Here is a 24,832-nt window from a genome sequence, read left to right as displayed (position 1 = left end):
TACATATACACATACATACGTGCAGGCTCTGGCTCATGTACATCTGCAAATACCAGTTGTGAGAAACAATGCAAGAGTGTAGTTCAATACAGAGGAGACGGAGCAACAGAAATGTAAGTAGAAAGGAAGGGGTTGGTTGTAAACAAGCAAAGTGGTGCATGAAGGAGGATAAACGCTCAGAAGCCAGAAATAGGATCTTTACGAAAACACATTATGTAATTGATTGAAAAACCACACTTAAAAGGGAGGCGAGAGGAAATAAATAATTGCCGGTGCTGACTGCAGGTTAAAAGTAATGTTGCCGTCCGTATCTGGCAGGCCCAGATTCATTTACTGAACTCACCACTTTGATGGCTTGTCTTTCATCTGCCTTCCCCTTATTTCCCTTGCCACCTTTGGTCTCCTTCTTATTGTCACTTTCAACTGCCACAGACAGGAAGCAGAATTAATACATACACTTGTCTGCGGGGCAGATTACACAGCGTTTGGGACTGGGGGAAAAAGAAAAGAAAAAAAGTCAGCATCTGCAAAGTCAGTGACATTTATTGGTGAGTGAAGGAGAGTTGTAAAAGTTTCCTCACGGCAGCGATATCCATTACGCTCAGCAAATGAAAACACAGACTATTGATTGTTAATTGATTAGTCATTGTTGATTGATCGGTTGCACATATCAGTTCTGTCAGGGTATATCTTGGCTAGTCTTGAGTCGGTAAATCTTGCACTGCAGCAGACTCATAGAGGAGGTGCTGATCTGACGTGGTAATCTTGAGGTCCTGGTCCCGGATGTCCCTTCGGGAGTCCAAACAAGTTGGGTTTAGCTTGAAAATGTGATCATACATGACTGAAGTGAGCCCATTTAGCCTCGTATTAAGTGATAGAAAAGAGTCAATCATAGCACCCGGAGGGCAGTTAGGAAATTGGAGAATTGTTTTTGTGACAAATCTAGAAGAAGCGGAATAAGAGCGTATTTGAAAGGTTACATTTTGCTGATGAATCTGCAAATGAGGGGAAAAAAAAACACCTTTTTTATATATATATATATATATATAACATATAACACCTGGCTCATTCAGCAGCGTATGCCCCGCCCACTACATCCATTTTCTGAGAGCAAAGGTTTTTGTTTTGAGAGCAAAGGATTTTGATTTGCAGCCAAGAATTCTAGTTTCATAAGCAAAACTAACAAATATATTCTATATATATATTTTTACTTACAAACTTGATTTTTTATTGCAGTGCGAGAAATTTGTTCTTAAAACTTTTTTTGTTTGCGTAATAAAGACAGAAACATACCTTCATACTGGACAGTCATACTGGCTTTACTAGAGAACTACAGCTTTGAAACGGTTGTGACACGTTTATGAGACCAGAAGCACATTGAACAGTCCTCTCTAACAACACAACTGTACTTGTTGCTCACTTGCCTTGTGTTCCAATCACAGTTTTGGGGCAGTGATAGTGAAATATGAAAAGGTAGTTATTGACGTTGTAGTCCATTGCTGCACACTGTACCTTTAACAATACATTGGTGAACAATGTTGCTATTCTTATTGATGAGAGACGACAGTAATTGCAAATCAACCACAGCTAATTGCTTTTTTCCTTTAAGCACGCAGTTTCAATTTTGTTTAATTTAAGGCTCTATATTTATGTTACATGTCAGCTATGTACTTTTTATGGATAGCTAGCTTTGTTATAGGATAAAGCAGGTAACACATTAAAAACATTGGCCACCTTGTGCCACAACCTAAAAAAAAGTTGATCTCATGTCCTTGGAGTACAAAAATGTTTGCGTCAGAACTGGGACAACTGGCATAAAATGATATATTGATATTACATTAAAAGTTAAATGTTTTTAACAAACCTCAGTCCTGATCATCACCACCAAATACTCAATGTTCATTTTCAAAATGTTAGCCCTTCGAATGCCAGTTTGTTTACACGATGCCACTGTTGCTTTCATGAAAACAGGAAATGTATTTATTTTCTGTAGACTAAATGCTGGGATATGATAAGGATTAGCAACAATGTTGATTTTGATATATTGCATCAAACACTGCAATGGAATCAAGGACAATTTGCCCCATAGGGCAAATATGAGAAAATCTACTTATTATAGGAGGCTGAACTTCCAAAATGTAACAAAACAATACCTCACACCGTGATGGAAAAATGTAAAAGCATAAGCATTATATGTCCTACATATATTACACCTGGACAATTAAACCCACAGTCCTGACTGTAAATTGCATCACAATGGCCACTTTTAAATGGACAACCACTTCTGCAAAGCTGGCCTCGGTGTTCATGGATGTCCGCATGAACTTCTGCATGCCGGCAGGATGTGAACGGACCTCTCTCTCCTGAACATGTTCCAATTCTATGGATGGCTGCCTGCAGTCGAAATCCAGGCATCAAGATGCTTTCGCAAATGTAAGCAATTATTTACATAAATATGACGGGGAATGATGTGAGGCAAACATCCACTTATACTGGACAAAAAGCCCACTAATTATGAACAGTTCAATAGATAAGACACCTCAGACTGCATGGTCTTATTCCTCCCATCAGGAAACCTGTTCTTACAGGATCTTTGCCACATTTTAAACATTCATATGTTTCATAACAAGTCATATCTTTTAGTTTCATTCCTGTTCTTTCGTTGTGGTCCACCAGTTCAACACTTTGTTGTTTCTTACTACTTAACTTTACCCGCCACGTCTACGTCACAATATCTGGCCTGCAATATGAAGCAGAAATCTACAGCTGAAGAAAGAATCGTATTTATTGCTACTCTATTACTTCATGATACCAACAACATACAAATGATAAAAGTACCTTTGTCTGGTTCCTCTCTGTTCAGGCGACTGTGGAGGAGCTGGAGGGAGAAGTCTCGAGACACAGACGTCAGGCCGTGGTCCTGCAGGATGGACAACGCTTCCAGAGGCAACTCCAGCAACTTCCTGTCTGCCAGCAACACCACACACTTCCCTGGCTCTGCTGCTAATTTAGCTGCACACACACAAGTACACACATTTTCTCAGAACCCATCATTTATTTTAATCTTTAAGATGTTGCTGCACAACCTGTATGGCTGCACATCTGAAATCCATACTTTCTAACTGTTGTGTGACTGTTCCAACAATGTAGAGAGTTCATTCTTTAAAAAAAAAAAAAAAAGTTCAGCGGCTCTATAATCTCCACTGCGCCTGGTAAAAGTACAGAGTTATCAAGTTGTGTGTGTAAATCGACGTTTATCACATTATATCACATGTAAAGCCACAACACTGGCCTGAAGGGGGTGAACAGAAATCTGCTGATGGGGTTGCCATGCCAATAAACAGATAAGAATCACAGCAGATGTTGGATGTTCATATGATACACAAGGCCCTCAGGGTGTCACAGACACAAGAAAGCTCTCAACCAACATGCTCTTCCTTTACCTGAGCTCCCTTTCTCTTCTTTCTCTTTGGTTGTGGTCACTTGAGGGACTGGTGGTGGTGCAGCCTGGGTTCTGAGGGAGGTGAGGACAGGTGAGGATGAGTCGGGCTGAGCTACCTCACATCTGACGACAACATAGGACAGAAATATGTCAAGCCTTTGTAGAGGACAAACCTCCAGACATATACAATACCTCACCTTAAGCATGAGAAGTCAAACTGTGTGAGAAGTGGATTCAAATAGTCTTCCATATCTTGTACAATTTCTCTGAAGTGAGCTCCTAACATTTCTTCTGCAGCAGTTTTCTGTAGAGGAGAAGAGAAGAGGAGCATCAGCAGCTGTAACAAACTATTTGTTTTTTCATGCGCACATCTATAAGCTTGGATGGAAGCAGATACATCTCGCTGTCCAGCAAGCGGGAGGAGACATGAGGTGATGATTGCAGCGGAGTGAGCTTATTCATGAGGCTTGCAGTGGATAATGTTAATGGCGTGAAAGAAGAGCAGAGGTCTCAACAAGACGTACGCGGGGAAAAGCACGGGGCTCTTCGGCGGCCTCCGGACCGCCCTCGGCCCTCTGCCGACAGGCTTGCTTGCTGAGGGCATGTCTCGTCTCCAGGCCAAAGGCCCGAGTCTGGTCCCTCAGTGCCAGCAGAGCCCGTGGGCAGACTGAAACCTTGGCCACCGTAGAGCACGTCAGGGTACCTGCAACCACAATGTTGACACACAATCAGACATGTAATAGTCTGGTAATTGGTCCACACGAGCACCCGCCCCCCCCTCCTCCTGGTCTCTTTGTTAGATCCCTCTTTCTTCTTCCGTCTCATCTTATTTTTTTTACCCCCTCACTGTTTATCCTGTTACTTGTCCCCATTTAAATGCTGACAACAATGCTACGAATAGCAACGTATGTTTCATGTAGACCATGTTCCCCCGGGGAGAGATGGGCAGTATTTCAATTACTTGTATTTGAAATACGTGTTTCAATTACTTTGAGTATTTTGTATTTGATAGGGCCGATGAAAAATCGAATGTAATTTGTAACAAAATACTTTAGAGTGGAGTCATTTTGGATTTAAAATACTCAAAATACTTTCTCCACAAATCAAAAAACAGTTTACGAGTTCAGTCTTCAGATCTTCCAGTTCAATGGATTGTCTGTCAAGGTAAATATTTGATCCGAGTGTGACAGATGTCAACTAGCTTAATGTATAATTTATGTCTGGGTCTGACTACATAGCCTATTGCACAGGTGTCAAACTCAAGGCCCGCAGGCCAAATCCGGCCCGCCACGTCATTTTATGTGGCCCGCGAATCCGCCAGCAAAAAAAAAAAAATTATATATATATATATATATATATATATATATATATATATATATATATATATATATATATACATACACACACACATATATACATACACACACACACACACACACACACACACACACACATATATACATATATACATACACACACACTTTTTCTTTTTTGGAAAAATAATTAAAAGTTAGACTTGAAAATAAAAGTATCCCCATGGTCGAAATTATGAGATAGAAAGTTGAAATTATGAGATTGCATGTTGTCTGTGTACCGACATTAAAACTATCACAACAGGTGGACAGGAGAGGCAACAGCCTGAAAAGCGGTTTTCCAACAATTGATAGAGTTGAAAAAGATTGACAAATAATCCCAAAATGTCCACGAAGAGAAAAATTGATGCAGAGGGAAGAAAATGTAATGAAAGATGGGAAAGTGAATACATGTTTGTGCTTCAAGGAGAACAACGGGTCTGTCTTCTGTGTTATGAGGCGTGTCGGTGATGAAGGAATATAATTCACGTCGGCATTTTGACACCAAACATTTGGCCTCCAAGAAAAACATCAAACTGTCCAATAATTAAAAGGCAGACTGCAATCACAGCAGAATATATTTACACAGCTACAGCCCAGTGCATGCTGAAGGATGTGAGCAGAGCTCCGACCAGATACAGACTTTTACAAATGTCAGTTTGTGAAGAAACACCATCGCAGACCGAGTTCATGAACTAGCAGCAATCTAACAACACAGCAGCTAAGAGACGAGCAGGTACTTGTGTTTCTAATGAACTGTTGATGAAAGCACAGACAACACGGATACATCATCTATCATGTTCATCAGACCTGACTCTCAGTCAGCAGCTCTTGGATGAAGCTGCATGCACAGGACGACGACAGGGAGGAACATTAGTGATGCAGAGAGGTGACACAAACAGCTTTGAACAAAGTTAATGTCATAACTTGTGTTTGATATTTTCTTTAATAGTTTGATCTTTGATAGAGTCATGTGGGTTTCTTAACCCTCAATTAAAATTATTTGTTATAATAACAGAAATGTGTTTAAATATCATTTTTCATTTATATAACTGCATGTACAATATTTGTACACTTGAATAAACAATAATCAAATGCAGAGAGTTATTTAACAATATGTTAGGGAGAAGTTAGTTATACAGTCTTACAGTTACAACCGGTACTTTGAGGGCGACCGTGATGCTGATGTGGCCCAGAGTGGAAATGAGTTTGACCCCCCTGGGCTACAGGGTCAGATATCCTGCTACTATGGTGAAGTTATCCCTACCCTTTTTGCTGTGCAATCCAAACTCCATGACCTACAAGCCTCCAACCTAAGGCACACTTCTCCCCTTTTACAAGCCATCTTGGTAGGTTTTGAGAAAAGGTTCAGTAGTTATCTGGAGTTGAAGACGGATGTGAACGAAGCCATCTTGGCAACAGTCACTCACCCATTCTTCAAAATGTGCTGGCTACCACCACGATTGTCAGGAGAAAGGAGGCGAATCCACCTGCTTATGCTCCACTCAGCTGAAGATCTTGGCCTGGTGGCAGAGAGTGAAACGGCTTCCTCCAACCTCCAAGATGATGAGGAAGATGACTTCTTTGTTTTCTCAGCTGAAGAAACTCAAGTCCAGGAAAGTCAGGAGATCACAAGCCACAGCAAAGCTGAGTTGGAGACCCTTCGTTTTCTGGAGGACACCAGAAAAGACCTGCTTTGTCTTCAGCAGTACCCACTTGTCAAGCTCCTTTTTGTTCGATTCAACACAACCCTCCCCTCTTCAGCTCCGGTTGAGAGACTGTTCTCATTTGCAGGAATAATATTCCACCCGCACAGGAGGCGGTTAACGCCAGAAATATTTGAAAAGTTGTTCTGAAAGGCAACTAAACTGGCTGTGATGCTATTCATATGTGATGAATATGTTCTTTTTTCACACTTTATTTTTCGGCTTTTCACCACAGACATTCAGACAACCTCCTTGGGTTCATAGACTGATTTGTAATTGATTTGTAACCGTATCCCTTATTTTATAGATTGTCCTTTCTGCCTGTTGTTTTTGCCAGTAGTTTATTTGCTTTGGGTCCCACCTCATAGATGAATGTGTTCTTGTTGATGCAAAGCCAAAGTTTATGGGCTGTTAAGTCCCATTAATAAAAATATATATATACATAATCAATCAAGTTGTTGTCGTTTAATAGCTTTGCTTAGTTACACAGACATTCTGTGACTGTTCTTCCTTTTTGTGGGGTTCACCAGAGCTTTGTGTACGTTATATAGACCAAACCGTGAGAAAACGGAAAATCCAGAAAAAAATATTTTCTGTATTTTAAATACAAAATACATGTATTGTATTTTGTTTCATTTTCTGGCACCAGTATTTTGTATTTTATTTTGATACATTTATTTAAGGGGTATTTTGTATCAAAATACATTTTGATGTATCTCTGCCCCCGGGGCAATGGGACAAACTAGATGCGGCATAAAAATACATGAATGCAGTAGTGCTGTACTGAAGAGCTCGAAGCTTGAATGGACCAGACGGACGGATGGACAACCCAGAAACATAATGCTTAAGAGGCATAAAAAAGCACGAGCCTCTAACCTGGAACTTGCGTCGTCTTTCCCTTTTGATCTGGAGCTTTGATCATCTCATAGAAGGCCCCGTACAGTTCTGACCTAAACACAAAGACAAGCAAACAATGTATACTGTATACACTACTTCACATGCTTACTTTAAATCTCTTACATTTCAATTACCATAGATCCATCTCTTTCCACAAGTACACATACATAGTTTCTACATCAGCCCTCTAGCGGCAGGTGTACCGCACAGCAGGCCCCTTCATGTCTACAGTGTTCCTTCAGCCTAAAACCTATTGTGACTCATATACCATGAAGCAGCCAGAGGCCGACAAGGAGAGAATTTATAGCAGGGCAAAGAAAGGTGAATGTAGCGAGAGACAACAGACGAGGACAAAAGAGGAATTACCCGTCTTCAGAGTGCTGAAGCAGCAGGACGTTCAGGTTGGCAGGAAGCTCAGCGAGGATCTTTAGGTGGCTGGGATGGATGGTCAGTTGGCTGAAGGCCTGCAAACCATAATAAAGGTGTTTCAAGATCATAAATACAACGACATATTATATCAACTTTTGCCGTTGTTTTTTTGTTTTTCATGATCTGAATAAAATCATTTTAGAAGTGATTAAAAGGTAGGATGTTGGGTTTTAAAGGTTTGACTGTTGCCTTTCAATTTAAAAGTATTTTCAAGACATGCATTGATCTGACGTAGACATGTCAGACACACAACCAGATGATGTGGCAACCCCACGTACTACACACTGTTGGCCAGCTGCACAGTATTAGCATTATACTTTAAACATTTCAAACATGACAGAATTAAAGATTGTATTTTCTGTAGATGAACGAACACTATATTCAAATGTTAAAGCATATGGAGAATCAGGTCCTCGGTTCTTCCTTTGGTTCTGTGATGAAGCACTATTTTAAAAAGGCAACAACAAACTAAAAAGACAGAGTTGCAGAATCTCAGGTTTGACTATTTTACAGCAGCTCTCGACAACAATAGTAAAAGATTTACTCGTTACTTTAATTATTAGAGCTGATCTGAAAACAACTCATTTTAGATCTACAAAACCAACCATGTCATTTGTCCGAAAAGGTCACAGATGAAATGATGACATTTCAGTCACGTCCGTGTTAAAACGATGATGATAATATCACAACCAGTTTTCACTTTGTCATGTCGATGATGAAGTGCATTTTTCAATTTCTTCTGAAGACATCATTGTTGCTATTAATAACATAATCAAGCACGAGTCACTTAACGTGCTTTGAGGGAAATTGAGGACTATAATCACCATTGCAGACAGTAATATATCACATAACCAGTTGGTTGATTATAAGGCAACTATTCATTTACATTTGTACTTCTAATATTTACACATTAACATGCTTCTGTGTTAACATTTCAAAAGATTCATCTGTATTTTAGGGGGCAGATTCCTGACGTATGATATATATTATATGTATTATACAGGGCTGCAGATGTCCTCGAGTTTTCACACATAGTAGCTACTGTGCATGTTGGTGTAACTTTTAAGTGTTTTTTGTTGAAGCTCGACTTCTCGGTGTGGATTCAGAAGTGCATTCAGAGCAAAGGCCGTAACAGCACCGATAGTGTGTGTCCGCCATCAAGGGAATTTACTGAGCAGAGTATGACAGCATCCATAAATCATGAGTGGTGGGGGTTGGTGACCCCCGCTACCTTGGAGAGGCGATTGAGGGAGTCCTCCGCTCCCTTCAGCATGCCGCTGGGCCTCTCCTCTTGAGAGAGGAGCAGCTTCCTGTGCAGACTGAGCAGAGCCGAGAGCTGGGACGCACTGGTGCCGGCGCAGGCAGAGCTTAGGACCTCGGACATCGCAGCGACAGCGTGGCAGCTCTGGGGGGAAAAAAAACAGAAGATGGAGGAGGGCGCTGTTGGTAATAGCAGGAATTATAGTGGGTGATGATACCGCGAGGAATACAAGGGACTGTGATGTGCACAGAGACACCTGTAGGTGTCCTACATGCAGCATATGGACAAGTGTTTCATACGATGTACTCTATGTGCAACGTCCTACAGAAACGAGACTCGGGCACATATGATCTGATGCACAATACCTGAAACAGGGCAAGGTATTGACCTGACGCTGCAGGGTCTGACTGGCCATGACACTCCAACATGTTGAGAGAGGCATCAGCCAGGATGGAGGAGGGCAGCTTGTGTTGGAGGCACAGGCTGACGGCCTCAGCCAGTGCCTTACTGGCCTGTGCCAACAGCTGCTGGGCTCTACGCCTCCTCCGCTGCGAAGAGGAAATCTCTCACACACACACACACACACACACACACACACACACACACACACACACACACACACACACACACACACACACACACACACACACACACACACACACACACACACACACACACACACACACACACACACACACACACACACACACACGTAAGTCTGTGTAATCAATCAATCAAACAGGTAAGGGTTATGTCACCCTCACCCTGTAATCATCCCTCCTCATCATACTGGCTGTTGAAGGATTCTTTCATGAATCGTCTCCAATATGAGTGATTGATATAGTTTGACGGGAGAAAAGAACTCAGACTACTGAAGCCTCATATCAGCTTCTATTATGCTGTAGAGTGCATTTTTTACACACAGCAAAGACTGGGGGTTTTGTTGCCCATCTCTTGAACTGGATTTACAACAGGAAGTGAGCTCTTCACATCCAGTATGGACAAGAGGAACAATTGCAGCAAGACTTGGAAAAACTTCTCCTTTTGGTCAAACTCCAAAAAACAACTATTTCCTGTAATCTTTCAATTTAGCCATCTACCCACTGCTGGGTTATGTTTTTTTTTTTTTTACATCTCATAGACCTCTCATGCGCTCTCAGTGATATATCGACATCAAGACTGAACTTTGCATTTCCAACTTGCAAAATATGAATACTTTTTTTCATCTTAAAAACATTTTCAGCTGGAGCGGAACTGTTTCTGAATTAGGGCCGTTGTAGGGAAGTCAAACATAATAATCCAGAGCCAGGAGGAGGATAATATTCAGAGAAAAGTCTTCTGGGATTAAAGTCGCAAATTTACAAGAACACTGAGAACATTCAAAAGAAAACAACCTATTTATTTGAGGTATTTTCTTGTAAATTTTCCCTTGCTCAGTTTTTTTTTTTCTTGAACCCTATAACGGCCATAATATGCCGTATTAGTTATTCATACTTGATCATATTTCAGAATATCTTTGGTTGAAACTGAGAGGACAATTAAATATTGTATTGGTATGTTTTTTGAACCCCTCTAAAGACCTCTCTCGCATCATCAGCCGGGTGTTATTAATGCTTTGCTTTCACATTTGTAGGGAAGAGGCACGGACTATTTTGCATGTTTATGTTTCCATAAGGCGAGAAGGTTCTATGCTAGTTAACAGCAGAACAATCACCTGATTAAAGCTGTCTGTGGAGGTATTCATCTCATGTTGATATGATCCAAATGATACATTACATTTTGTTTAATTGATCTCCATCCAGACACCCAAGTCAAGACTCGACCTTTCAACACCACCTCTTGAATCTTACTCAATATTCCAAAATGTTGCCACATCAATAATATATTCGAGGCTTATTTCATGTGGACAGTAGATCTCTCTGCGCGGACTTTCAATATGAGAGCGCCCAGAGAGTTACCTCCACGGGATTTGAGATGTGAGGCTCAGTATGAAGACCTTAGATGAGAGATGAGTCAGAAGTGATGGGGTCACTTGTCAGGAGGTATGTACCTGCAGCTCAGCACTTTTGGCGGAGATCACCCTCGCCTCTCGTTTGATTGATTCTCCGTCTTTCTCAGAGTTCTCCTCCTCCGCGGAAACGGCTTTGGGGTCGGACCGGGCCCCCTCCTCCTGCACAAAGTTATTTCAAGATCACAGAACAATGAGCGTGATTAGTGCCAAATCCCCTCATGATCACAAACCATGAAGACCTGAGCTTCTCTGTCCGCAATTATGTAAGCTGACATCAATTCCTCTAATCACTATAAGCTTTTCACCCCGTGTTGCAACTTTTTCTAGGTTATTTCTCAGTTGGTGTGTATGTGGGTGCATCAGGAGTCCCCAAAAAAATGGGAAATAAAACCTGCGAATAAAATCCCCCAGAGATTTATACGACAGCCTGTTGTTTCTTTCTGGTATGTTGTTTTTGTTGTCACAACATTTCTGAAGGCATAAACAGCCTGGAGCAGAGTTACCTAATAAAAGGAGAAAAAAGATTTTGTGTTTTACTCTAAAAGCATCGTCGGGTGCAGGCAGAGATGTCAGGAAATAAACACCAGGTATGGCAGCTGATGAGGTCACATGACTACAGTGCTGAGATACATACGCTGAACAATGTTAGTTCCTTAGAAGCTTTTAGACCGCTGTGCAGGGAAGGTTTGTGATTTAGTATTGTACTTTCATAAAGAAGGGGGACTAAAAAGAAACAGATATTTAAAAAGGTCGAAATCGAAGCAGCAGAGGCTGAGACATCCTGGTGTTTAAAACACTGGATCATTTCCAGTGATACAGCTTAATTGCATTTTTCATAAATTCCCATAAAATAGCCTCCAGAGCCACAACGGACATCATATGTCTCTTCCTTACACCTTTTTTTAGGAATCTATTCCGTGCCATAAAGTTCTTAATAAGGCAACTTCTCAAATCAAAAGATTAGGATCATCTTTGGTCCCCAGATATTACATTACATTATATTACAGTCATTTAGCTTTTATCCAAAGCGACTTACAATAAGTGTACTCAACATCTGTATTCAAGAGAACTACTAGTCACCAGAAGTCATAAGTGCATCTCCTTTTTTAAACAAGCATCTAAGAGCATAAACCAGAGCAAAAGCACAGTGCAGAAACAAACTAATACAACAAGTGCAGCAAACTAGTATGAATATAATAAGTGCTGAGTGGAAGGCTCAGGGTAGTACTTCTTGAAGAGGTGAGTTTTCAGCCTGATGAAAGATGAGCAGCGACTCCGCTGTCCTGACGTCAGTGGGGAGTTCATTCCACCACTGAGGGGCCAGGACAGAAAACAGCCGTGACCGGCCGCAGGGACCTCTGAGCGACGGGGAAACCAGTCGCTCAGAGGCAGCAGAGCGAAGAGATCGGGCGGAGGTGTAGGGCTTGACCATGCCCTGGACCACTGCCCTGTAGGCTAGCACCAGAGTCTTAAACTGGATGCGGCTCTTACAGGGAGCCAGTGTAGAGAACGGAGAAGGGAAGTTGTGTGGCAGAACTTGGGGCGATTGAACAACAGGCGAACTGCAGCTTTCTGGACAAGCTCCAGAGGTCTGATGGCCGACGCCGGGGCTCCGGCGGCAAGTAGTGAGTTGCAGTAGTCCAGGCGGGAGATGACAAGAGCCTGGATGAGCACCTGCGCCGTCTCATCAGTGAGGAAGGGGCAAATCCTCCTGATGTTGTAGAGCAGGAATCTGCAGGAGCGTGTGACCAATGCAATGTTTGCAGAGAACGACAGTTGGTCATCTAGGGTCACACCCAGATTCCTCGCAGTCCGAGTTGCCGTCACCACGGTAGCGTCAACGGTATCGTCTGATCCAAGAGATGTTGTATTTCAATGGTGACAAACTGGGGAATTTGTTTCAATTTCAAATCTATTCATTGCGTTTCCTAATACTCCAGTGATTCTCTAGTCTACAACATCTATCAAATCACATAAAACACCTCTCTGCACCAGACATACTGTACGTGTACATTTATATACATGAACATTTGTGTTGTCTACAGTACCTGCTCATGTCTGACCCAGCGAGCACACAGGTACATGGGGTCCTCCTGCACAGCCAGCAGTCGGAGGTACTTTCCCATCAGACTCAGGCAGAAAGCTCTGGCCTGCATGTTGTCCGGGTAGTGAGAGCTGACCGCAGTCAGCTGGCCCAGGACCACCTGCCCCAAGGTACTGCCCACACTCAGCCATTCCTGGACAAGACCCAAGGAAGTTACGGTCACGTGAGGAGATGGATGGAGGACAGGCGATGTTCTTACCTGTGCTATCATACGACAAACACAAACCTCGCTACATTTCACTGGACGCATTGACTGACGTTCAGGACTTGGCTGAACAGAAACCCCATAATGGAAGCAAATACTAACACATGTTTAATGTACTTTTGTTTTTAGCAGCTATAAAATGTGTTCAGAAGCAGCATTGGGAGAGTGGAAGGAGGCGCGGTGCCTGTGGAGGAAATATGAAGTGCAGTTAGTCGTCTAGTTTTAAAAGTAGCTCAGTCCGTGTGGACCAGCTCGGACCAAGTGCGCAGTGTGGCCTGGTAGCTGGAGAGAGGTGCCGGTTCACCTCATGGGCCCTACTGATGAGCCCTTGAGCAAGGCAAGCCCAACTGTCCGGTGCGGCTGCCCCGGCGCTCTGACTAACATCTCTCCATACATTCATGCATGCGTACAAATCCTGTTTCGGCCTGCGGCAGCACACAACCAATACCATCTGAGAAATATGTCAAAAATATAATCTCTCTTTACTTTTAAGACAATTTTACACAACTTCATCTCAACAGCGTTTTTACATGCCTGAACAAAAACAATCTATCCAGACTGTAAAGAACTCAGCTGCCAGGCTTTTACCCAGAAGGAAGAGACGTGATCACATCCCTCTTGTTTGATCTCTTTACGCTGGCACCCAGGGTGTTTCAGACTAGATTCTAAGATTTTACAGGTTACTTTATTGTCTCTTCGCGATATCTTTCCCTGCTAGATCTCTGACCTCTTAGCACCGTACGCACCAGGACATATTTTTACTTTCCTTTTGACTGTTCCAGAGGCCCGGCTCTAAACCAAAGGGGACAGAGCGACTGCAGTCAAGGCCACGAGGCTCTGCAGCGATTGGCATGAGGAAATCAGGTCGGCCGAGTCAGTGATCTCCTTTAGGATGAAAGACTTTCATCGGAAAGCCTTCTCTGATTTTACTTGTGTTAGTTTACTTTGAACTGTCGTTCATATTACCCTTTTCTACACTATATTGGGTTTTATACATCAAAGGTTTTTTTTCCATTACCTAATTTATGACTTGTCTGTTTAACTCTGCTGTCTCTGTGAAGCACTTTGTAAAATAGATTTTGAAATGTGATTATTATTATTAGATTAGAGGAGTCACGAGAGTGTATGCTTACCATTGGCCCGTGGCTGCTTTTCCTAAACCCAGCACTCTAGTAAGGAATCCTAAATTAATATTCCAAATCGAGGCAAAACACTGCAAACAGCTTAAATCCTGGGCGGTGGTGTCCCAGACAAACACACGGGTGGGGAGCCGTCTTGGAGTGATGGCTTGTTGCTGCACTTGTTTGGTTATGACAGTGATTAATAATACACAACTGCTAATCAAGCACTTCATGTGGTTATTTAAAAGCACACAGGGGCTGGGTGAGAGAAGCTAAACAATCACTGGAGTGTGTTGGTTAGCCACAACAGATTTGCTCACGTGTGGTCACAGATGAGGGTAGCCTGGTGTTACATTGCATGTTAGCGTCCCCAAGAGGCAATGCTACGCAGCTCACCTAACCTCCACAGTGAGCTGGACTTCATTCACATGGATCTTAAACGTGTTGATGTTTAGAGTCATACTTTGTAATGCAATGCTCTTAAAGTGTTTTAAATAGTTTTGAACAACAAAGGAGTTCTATGAGTTCTTAGGTGTAAGCTGTATTTCTGAGTAGGATGAACTAATTGTTGTTGTTGATCTTTTTACTTAGTGATGATGATGAAAAGATAAAATAATGACTTATTCTTTCAAATAACATGCTACACCCTCATAATAAAAATGTCCAGTTAATGCAACAGCTTGAGCATAATCTGTTCTTTTGCTACATTAATTGATGTTATAGCACTAGAATAGAGGAGGTCGTAACGGAGCCTGAGGTGCTTCTGTACCGACTAACCTGTTCTATGGAGTTGGGCTCAGGTGGGCAGCGTGTGAACTCCTCCAGCGCTATCTCAGCAGAGGTTTTCCTCTGGCGGGCCAGAGCTCGGCGTGTCTCCTCGGCACAGTGCTCCTCCAGCACGGCCAGACTAAACTCTGCCAGGGCCAGTCGCAGGCGCAGCAGCCTCCGCGCGGCTGCCAGTGACACTCCAGGACTCTGGCAAAGGATGAAAGCAGCGGCGTAAAAAACTCAAGGAAGTCAAGTTTAAATGATAAAGAAACACTCCACAGAAGTCCATTTGCTTCCCTATTTAAACCTGAAATCAGAAGCACCTCCACTTTAGGATATTAGACAGTCTGACTTGGAAACAACTGTTCTCAAGCGGCGGGTTAGGGTGCAGGAGAGGGCTGTGACCATGAGTTCACAGACAAACAGCAAACTTAGGAAAGAAGTATTGTGAGACATGGCGAATGAGAAACTTGGGCTGAGGTTTGAATGGGATGGAAAACCACTAACTTAAACCAAATTGAACATGGAACAAAAGCTAGCACATGACGCTCATGAAAATGAATAAATGAGCATGATTCCAGTGATCGCAGCTGTGGTCTCTTGTTTCCAATGTAGGTTGGATATTAAGACTTACTGGGGCAGCAGCGCCATCTGCTGACAGGACGCTCACTGCTACAACCCAGCCTCCAGTGGGAAACATCCACAGACTCTTGTACTGATGGGATCCACAGACTCTTGTACTGATGGGATCCAGAGACTCTTCCACTGATGGGATCCACAGACTCTTCCACTGATGGGATCCACAGACTCTTGTACTGATGGGATCCACAGACTCTTCCACTGATGGGATCCACAGACTCTTCCACTGATGGGATCCACAGACTCTTCCACTGATGGGATCCACAGACTCTTCCACTGATGGGATCCACAGACTCTTCCACTGATGGGATCCACAGACTCTTGTACTGATGGGATCCACAGACTCTTCCACTGATGGGATCCACAGACTCTTGTACTGATGGGATCCACAGACTCTTGTACTGATGGGATCCACAGACTCTTGTACTGATGGGATCCACAGACTCTTGTACTGATGGGATCCACAGACTCTTCTACTGATGGGATCCACACTCTTCTACTGATGGGATCCACACTCTTCTACTGATGGGATCCACACTCTTCTACTGATGGGATCCACACTCTTCTACTGATGGGATCCACACTCTTCTACTGATGGGATCCACACTCTTCTACTGATGGGATCCACAGACTCCTGTACTGATGGGACGCTTGCACCTTTTGCTCTGTTAAGGATCCACTTCTTAATCGCTTTCCTGGTTTCCTTGCCTATTAATCCATTTTAAAGCTTCTCAACACTCTTTTTACATGTCAACCTTTGACCCCTGACCATCAACGCACCCTCTGATCCGAGGATCTCAATGTAGAGATAAAGACGAGGATCGGCAGTCGGTTTTGAAACGTGTCCACGTGTCATCTATTTCCCTCACTGGGTCTTACAACGCAAGGCACCTCACCGAGTCCACTGGTCTAATACTACTATGGCAATGATGAATATGAATAATGATAAATGTCACCTATGCTAATCTCACCCACGTGTTTCAGCCTCATCTCTATTTTTGGAAGTCTGTCTTTTTTGACTCACTCTCAGCCATCACATCTGCTAACATCCAGCATCACATGTTGTAGTTTTTCTCTCACCCCTCTCATTAACATTGGGTAAAGGACGCCCGAGAAAACATGCAGGGGTTTTGTATTGTTGCTGTGGTTTTTGGTGCTGAAAATCCCTTAAAAAAAAAAAAAAACATCCACAGACGATTTCATCAAAAAACTCAAAAGCATGATTTCGCAGTAGGTCTGAGAGTTGTTTGATCCGCCTTTCATTCAGGATTCCATCAGCATGTAAGTCAATGCTGCAGCAGCCGGTGTTATGCCGAGCCGTCTCTGGCTCCGAAGCCCTCAGATAACCTCGTCTGTGTGACAGCTTGTGTTAGTGTCTGGATAAAACAGGATTCGTGGAACCATCTGATGTTGACAAGAAGCAGTGATGGAGGCTTTACCTGTCTTGAGTCAGAACATCTCTGAGATATGAACAGCAATACACACAACAGGGCCTTAATGACCTCACGCAGCTGCTTAATTGTGATTCGGTTAATTAGACTCCTTTGGAAATGAGACGCGCAGAGCACAAACAAAGCCTCTGTCATTTAGCCACAAAAAGGGCTTTTCACAGGAGAATCCTTTCTTCTCTCAACGCTGACAAACACACTCGGATACTCCTCTAAATAGGATCAAACATTTTGCCGTCTGCACATGTCCTTAATGGGCCAGCAGTTTTAGCCAGAACTCAGCTTCGGAGCTGGAGAGTAACAGCCGAGCAAGCCCACAATTGTTTAAAGCTAATTTCTTTATTTTTACAATGAGTAATGCCTCCGTCCTCTGTTGCTGGTGTTCATCTTCAGCCACATGCTCTGCTGATCAGTGTCATCAAAAGAACGTTAAGTAGAGTGGATGACAGAAGACGCGGCGTTTTTCTGAAGGTGTGAGGGATGAAATGCCTCAATGCACAATAAAAAAAAAAGGATTTTCAACGAACGTGCATGCACTTTATTTACCTCCTCCTGTGGGGGGAGCAGCGTCTGAGCATTCAGCGCCACATGTTCCTGCTCTGTCACAGCCAGCTGCATTTGGGAGAGGCCATCGAGCAGGAAGCGCTGTTTGTCTTCTGTGTGAGCAGTACGGCTGGCTAGGATTCTGCAGAGATATTGTGACGGGTGGACACAGATGGAAACGTACGGTTGTGTGAGTGAGACAAACGTCGTCAAACAGAGTATATGAGCGCGGACTGGGCCTCATGCATGAACAACTTATATGATCAGATTTGTTCTTATGTGGATACTACGAGTGATTTAGAAACTTCACTCATTTCATGATCCTTTGATTTTTCTCTTCAGTAAAAATGAAATTCACAAGTGGTCAGTCCCTAAAATCATATTCCCCTAATATCAATAAATTTAAAATGACATGGTAAGTGATTTTTCTAAATGTTTCTTCTTGTACTGCCTGTTTCAGCCACAAGAGGGTGAAAGCATTCATGTTTCTTTTCTAGGTAAGTTTTAATGGGTCCGAGCACTCTAAAGCATGCACTGTAAACACAAAGCAAACACATTGTGTGCTACCAAGTTATGCAACATTACTGTCGCGTCTTTCTTTTGGCTGAAAATGTATTTTAATTGGTGCTAATCTGCCACGAGGGAGAACATGAATGCTTTTAGTCCTAATTAGAACGTTGGGGAGTGGTACACTTCGGCCTCTGATGTTCTTGCATGAGACCCATTGTGTTTGAGTTTGGTGTCGGTGTAATAGTCGTATGAAATAACTGTTATGTGCTGACTTTCAAGACTTAACTGTCAAAGCTATCTACATGCACCAAAGTAAGACGAAACATGGTATTTGCATCCGGCTCCAGACTGACTCACCTCAGACCATGTGCGTGCTCCACATGCGTCTCCGCTGCATGTTCTTTGTAGCCGAGCTTAGTGAAACCACTGGCACACTCTCCGAGTGTATCACAGGCGGCCATCAGCCTCTGCACAACCTCGTTGCTTAATCTCTTTCCGGGTTCACCGCCACCAAGGGCATGTATACTTTCAATGGCTCCCCTGGAATACAACGAAACACAGCCCATAGGATCAGGATTTACATTCCTTTCTCCCATATCTTGAGCCTCTGAACAGGAAGTCCTGTCAATAAAGCATATTTCTGCTAGTGCAGCTTAAAAATGATTTCAAAAATCCTAAATAAAAAGGACAACACAGTGGAGCTAAGGGGTGATTTGTGATGACCACAGACGTTTGGGGTTACCTCATCTCTAATGAGGTGATCAAGAAAGTGATTCCTGGGACTCGGTTTACCCGCTGCTCCAGAACCAGCTTCAGAGCCACACAGCCTTGTGTTATAATCTGTTCAGCCTGCGAAAGAAAAGAAAAAAGGCATGATGGGAAAAGTATTCAAGGTAATTGTTTCGTAGAGGGTTTTAAGAAGCTTGTGTTTCTATACCTTGGTGTGTGCATCTTGCTCTCCCTGGCCCACTACAGCTCTGAGCTTGGTGAGGGTGAGCTGGTACCAGAACTCCTCATCCCCACCCAGAGCGCTGGCTTTGTCCAGCAGGATCAAAGCCAGCCCAAAGTTCTGCTCTTCACAAGCCAGAATGGCCAGACTGAGTAGACTTCTAGCCACTGCTTTCAGGTCTCTGAGCTCCTGGACAGAGGGGGAAATGAGTAATCGTTACAGTTGAATGGAAAACAGAAAACTCAGTTACTAGATTTTATCCTGGGAACAGGAGTTTAGTTGGGCGGCGTTACAAAATATGGGCAAAACTCAAGATTCATTGACTTAAATAAAGATGAAATGACATTTACCTCTATCTTTGTTGTTATTTGATAACCACTAACAAATAAAACTATTTGTATAAGGGCAAGTACAAATTGACTCTGATCCCCTTGAAGTGAGAAAAAAACAAAAAACAAAACGGTGAACCAAGGTAGTAATGTTGTTTTACAAAATTCCACGTGAGCAAGAGTGATTGGTCAGATTCGCAGACTGCGATCTTCTTCTTTTTTAACTCACCAGGGCCACAGAGTGGGCCTCAGCCAGGAGCTGCCTGGCTGGTTGACGGAGCCCGATGCTGAGGCAAACCTCAGCTTTGTCCAGCCAGATGTCCTGAGCACACACATCACTCCTCGGTCGCCCAAAGCCAGCCATTCCACCCACCTCCACCGTCTGAAAAATCACCACAATAGACTATTCACTTTTCATTGATTTAAATGGTAAAGGCATACTGTATACAAGTGCAACAACACATAAACATCCACACCACCATGGGAAAGAACGGAAGCAACAGAAAAGAAACATAACTAGAAAATGCATTTCCTGCTGAAAATGCGTTGGAATGCTGAAAGCTGAAATGAATCTCAAAAACATTGCTGAGAATAGATCTCCAATTTAAAAACAAATTGCAAAAAGCTGAATAATTCAAAAAGTTGAAAGATTACAAATATGAAGTTATGTCACCCCTCTCCTGAAAGAGCTGAACATATTCGAACGGTTTCTGTAGCTTAAAAGAATTCCAGCAGTAGTGATATTTGTTGTAGTAGTAGTAGAAGTATTATTCGCAGTATAAGTATGAGTAGCATTTGAATAAGTACTAGTTGTAGCAGTAGTGATATTTGTAGTAGCAGTAGAAGTTGTCGTCGAAGTATTTGTAATTAGAAGAAGTAGTAGAAGTAGTAGTATCAGCAGTCGTACTAATAGCTGTAGTAGTATTAGTACTGGTTATTAGTACTGGTAGTAGCAGGAATAGCAGTATTAGCAGTTGTGGTATCAGTAATAATAGTAGTGGTAGTGGTAGTAATAGCAGTAGTGGTAGTAATAATATTTATGGTAGCAGTAATAGCAGTAGCAGTAGTAGTAATAGTAGCAACAGCAAAAGTTGTAGTAGTAGTGGTAATACTAGAAATATTAGCAGTAGTAGTAGTTGTCGCAGTATTAGTAAGAGCATTCATTATTTCAACAAAAAAGCCAAATTTTGAGCGAAACGTTTAAATACAGTTAATCCATGAGGCTTTTATTTTGAAAGGGTGGGACTGGGTGGGGGAGGGAGGGGGAGAGGAGACATAATCATCATGTTTGACACATAAACAGAGGTTATTAAATAACAGGCTTCATCACAAGCAGTTCAGTTAGAATTCACTCTCTGGGGCTTTTATTTTGAAATGGGGTGTGGAACAGCATTCCAACAATAAAAGAACGATACCATCGTCAATCTCCATCAATATAAGTCACCTGTGAGCGATTGCTCACAATCCTCCTAGAAGTAATACAACTAGAGTAAGTCAAACGTTGTACATGTTCATTGTCATTTCTTTGAGTTGATTTGAAGCAGAATTGAAAACATCCATCTATCTACTTTGTAAGAAGCACCTGATTGGAAGCTTTGTGAAGGCCTCTTCTCTCCTGTGACAAAGCCATCACTTTGTGGCACCTGGAACCATGAACATGAGATCACAGGTCATTTAAGCTAAATGTACAAGCAATAAATCTGTACGGCCGTGTTGTCTTACCCCATCTGTTCTTGTTCTTGGATCTTACTCAGATTCAGGAGCTCCTCCTGATACGGTGAATGCGTCTCCAAACCCAGCTGACTACAGCGCCTCACAATCCTAATTGGGGGAGAAGAAAGAGCCACAAGAGACATACAAAGTCACTTCATTATTTCTGAAAGTAACTAAAAGTACGGTAACTAATTCGGCTATAAGTTGATGCTCATCAGTTCTGTGATTGGACGGTTGACTGTAAATGAAGCAAGTTTGACTTTAGTCAAATCATTAGCTTGCAGTGGCACACAATTCAATTAAAGTAAATGTATATAATATATTTAAAAACTTTAGCATTGCACTTCGACAACATTTTCAAACATGCAATGTTCAGTTAAGAAAAAGGATCGAAATCGATGCAGCATAACCAGAGATACCAGGTTTTTAATCCAATGCATTCCTCTTCCCGGTCAAAACCTGGCATCTAGATTACCCACAATGCAACTGGACTGCGGACAGTTCGGTTGGAGATCGGGTGTGTATTTCCTCTCACATGCAGTACTACTCCCAAAGGACTTTAACGTGTAAGAGCTGTGGAGTTTCCCCGTTTAACTCCCCAGTGTTCTTACCTCAGTCGGTAGAGGTCTGAGAGGCTCCTCCTCTCCAACAGGTCTTGAGCGATGGTCTCAGCAAGATGCATGATGGGCAGCGTCAGGTGGTCGAGTGAGAGGGAGTGGAGCTCCTTTTCCAGCAGGTCGAGACAAAACAGGCTTCGAGTCTGCAGCCAAACAAAATCAAAAATACAGAAATAAAAACCATATTCTTACGTGCATAGCCGAAAAATGTTCCATATTAATACTATCCGGTGCTTTATCAGAACAGGAAGTGGCCCCGGTGCCATCAAACCCAATCTCAACACATATTGATTTCAGAATGCTGAAGTTTCAACCTCTTAGAACATCAGAATGTGACCCACAGAGATCAATAAATGAACTTCCTCTTCACCAACAAAGGACAGCTTCTTAGAGCGACATCGACACCAAGTGTCACCCCTAGTTCTATACAACCAGCAGCCACAATCCCTGCTATGCTGAAAACCAGACTGAAATGAGGGACAACACCATACCCGGTATAGTGATGACTCTGAGACCTGCCTGCTTTGTAATGCTGTGTGCATTGATGCAGTGGGGGTGAGCGCTGGTTCTGAAGATGAGCCGGGCCTGTTCAGGACAGACGTAGCGAGCCCAGTCCTGTGGCGTGGAAGGAAGCTCCTGATCCAAGACAACGGCTTCAGGTCTCTCTTCTGCAGGGGTAGGCTGGTCGAAACAGATTATTTTGATATATTAAACGGTAGATGACTGTTATTGACAAACCAATCAAAGCCACCGCTTTATCATTGGAAGGTAAATACCTAGGGCTTTACACTAAGCCGTGTAAATCAACGCCATTCAAAATGAAGTTTGAGCAATAAGACTTACAGCTTTCCCTTTTCTGCCTTGGCCCTTGGCTTTGTCCCTTTTGGATGCAGCAGAGGTCGGAGGCTGGCTCTTTGCCATCTCATTGGAAATCTCCCAAACTACCCCCATGGACACCTGGAGTGACAGACGGTGCACACACGCTCCACACTCAACTTAAACATTCGACTACGCATTTGAACAACAGCCTCATCGTCCACATTGTCAGAGTTAGAGACGCACTACCTGCCATATCCGCAGCACAAAGACGCAGGCTCTGAGCAGGTGAAGCTGGTGCTCGGGTGAAGTCCTGTCCGCCATGACAGCGAGCAGAGCGTGCGCTCGTACCAAGCTGTCGAGGCGCCGCACCTCCTTCAGATCCGACAAACCTTCCGTCAATAACACGCCCCGTACTCCCACCAGGGACTCGCCTTCCGCTGAGCTCAGATCCTGTTTTTTGGAGTCGTCCTCTAGAGGAAAAACAACATGAAAGATTGACTGTGACAAGCGTTTAACAGATGTGTAGAATAATCCGGAAGTAGAATTGCACAGCATCATTACACTAAGAATAACAAATGAAGCCAACAATGCAGAGGCACATATCTCTGTAATTAGTTCCCACTTGTTCTGTTATTTGGGTGTTCAGTTGGTCTCTCAGGGAATAGTTAACGGGGCTCATAGCAGGAGAATACAAAGGACCCCTCAGTCTTTTAAATAGCGCTACGCTATGCTCACATGGGAGGTTGAGAAATCTGCTTCTTTGTCCAGTCAGTTCCTTTTCCTCTGAACAATAATTGCTTTGTTTAATGTTTACACAATCAAAATGAGGGTACAAATTGCTGATGAAATTATCAAAAAGCTGTGGCACGGCTCCTTTCTGGATCAGACAGATCAGATGTTACTGCTCAGACTAACACCGTGTTGCCCACATGGGTCCCTCAAGGGGAATTCTGAAAATCTGTTAACTTTGCCTGTAGATTTTAAGAGTACACGGTAACATAGTTAACACAACTAACTGGTCAGTCACACAGTTGTGATACAATGAACAAGACGAGTCGATGCGTTCTACCTGATCCTTCTGCCTGTTCACTTTCCAAGTGTAGAAGGATGTCTATGGCCCACTGGACCTGGTGTTGGGCATCGGCTTCGGGGAAGTTGTGACAGTACAACCACTCTCCAAACTCCAGCAGAAGGCTGACCTTCTGCCACGGAGTCGCTTCACTCTGTTCACAAACACAAAAGTCAATCAAATCAAAAGTTGTTGTTTTTTTAACAGTTGACAGGAAACAGTCCTTTATGTGGCCTGGAGCTGGGGATGAAGTGACGTCTTTAGATGGTAGAAAGGATTTATTTCATCCTAAGCCTGACTCTTACCCTAACCTTAACTTATCTCCAATTGAGACGCTCTCCTCCTGTATAAAGGGACACTTGGAAACACAGCTGCACTGACGTAGTGGCTCCACATGATGGCGATAGAGACTTACATAAAAATGTTACCTTTGCTCAGTGCCAAAAGACACAGTAAATAAAAGGATTCACTTTAAGACCAGACTTCTCCATTATGACAGATTCCAACATGATCTATCTGCATTAATCTGCTGACGTACCAGGTTTAAGTAATTATACAGATATGGTGCCAGAACATTACCGACAGAGAGGTGATGGACTTCTGGTAGCAGGTGAGCTGCTGGGTTATGTTGCCAGCACACAGTGCCACCCGGTGCCACATTAGTGAACAGCACGGCTCTCCTTCGTCTTGTAACTTCTGCACGTCCGTCAGTACGCTTTCCCCCTGTTGAGCTTTGAGCAGTATTCTGTGTTGCAGCAGCGGTCTGGTAAAACACAGAGGACAATACCATCTGTTTCTGTCACTCTCGTATCTTTTCCCTCCCCTGTGTGTTATTTCTTCTTTTCGGTGTTTTTTACTCACAGCCGGTGTCTGGTGCGAGGCATGTCTCCGATAGCTCGG

The 24,832-nt window shown here is 43.0% G+C and overlaps 1 protein-coding gene across 1 annotated transcript in view; it reads right to left on the bottom strand.

Annotated features, from left to right (window-relative positions):
- The window catches only part of LOC306788058 (cilia- and flagella-associated protein 46-like), a gene marked incomplete at its 5' end in the record, with an annotated part of 56,972 nt that overhangs the window by 5,046 nt on the left and 27,094 nt on the right, over positions 1 to 24,832 (bottom strand). Inside the window, 26 exons of the mRNA XM_079283384.1 lie at positions 344 to 423; positions 2,839 to 2,997; positions 3,444 to 3,514; positions 3,640 to 3,746; positions 3,967 to 4,145; positions 7,377 to 7,450; positions 7,764 to 7,861; positions 9,058 to 9,231; positions 9,453 to 9,635; positions 11,138 to 11,257; positions 13,147 to 13,335; positions 15,306 to 15,503; positions 17,930 to 18,068; positions 18,794 to 18,976; positions 19,179 to 19,285; positions 19,374 to 19,574; positions 19,944 to 20,096; positions 21,297 to 21,357; positions 21,437 to 21,535; positions 22,039 to 22,187; positions 22,564 to 22,725; positions 22,888 to 23,001; positions 23,110 to 23,333; positions 23,933 to 24,086; positions 24,512 to 24,695; positions 24,794 to 24,832. The exon at positions 24,794 to 24,832 is cut by the window's right edge and continues 97 nt beyond it. Coding sequence (XP_079139510.1) covers positions 344 to 423; positions 2,839 to 2,997; positions 3,444 to 3,514; positions 3,640 to 3,746; positions 3,967 to 4,145; positions 7,377 to 7,450; positions 7,764 to 7,861; positions 9,058 to 9,231; positions 9,453 to 9,635; positions 11,138 to 11,257; positions 13,147 to 13,335; positions 15,306 to 15,503; positions 17,930 to 18,068; positions 18,794 to 18,976; positions 19,179 to 19,285; positions 19,374 to 19,574; positions 19,944 to 20,096; positions 21,297 to 21,357; positions 21,437 to 21,535; positions 22,039 to 22,187; positions 22,564 to 22,725; positions 22,888 to 23,001; positions 23,110 to 23,333; positions 23,933 to 24,086; positions 24,512 to 24,695; positions 24,794 to 24,832 — 3,601 coding nt within the window. The remainder of the gene's footprint in view (positions 1 to 343; positions 424 to 2,838; positions 2,998 to 3,443; positions 3,515 to 3,639; positions 3,747 to 3,966; positions 4,146 to 7,376; positions 7,451 to 7,763; positions 7,862 to 9,057; positions 9,232 to 9,452; positions 9,636 to 11,137; positions 11,258 to 13,146; positions 13,336 to 15,305; positions 15,504 to 17,929; positions 18,069 to 18,793; positions 18,977 to 19,178; positions 19,286 to 19,373; positions 19,575 to 19,943; positions 20,097 to 21,296; positions 21,358 to 21,436; positions 21,536 to 22,038; positions 22,188 to 22,563; positions 22,726 to 22,887; positions 23,002 to 23,109; positions 23,334 to 23,932; positions 24,087 to 24,511; positions 24,696 to 24,793) is intronic.

This window comes from Melanostigma gelatinosum (genome assembly GCF_949748355.1).
Source record: "Melanostigma gelatinosum genome assembly, chromosome: 14".
NCBI classification, from domain to species: Eukaryota; Metazoa; Chordata; class Actinopteri; order Perciformes; family Zoarcidae; genus Melanostigma; species Melanostigma gelatinosum.
This window is presented reverse-complemented; position numbering and strand designations above follow the sequence as displayed.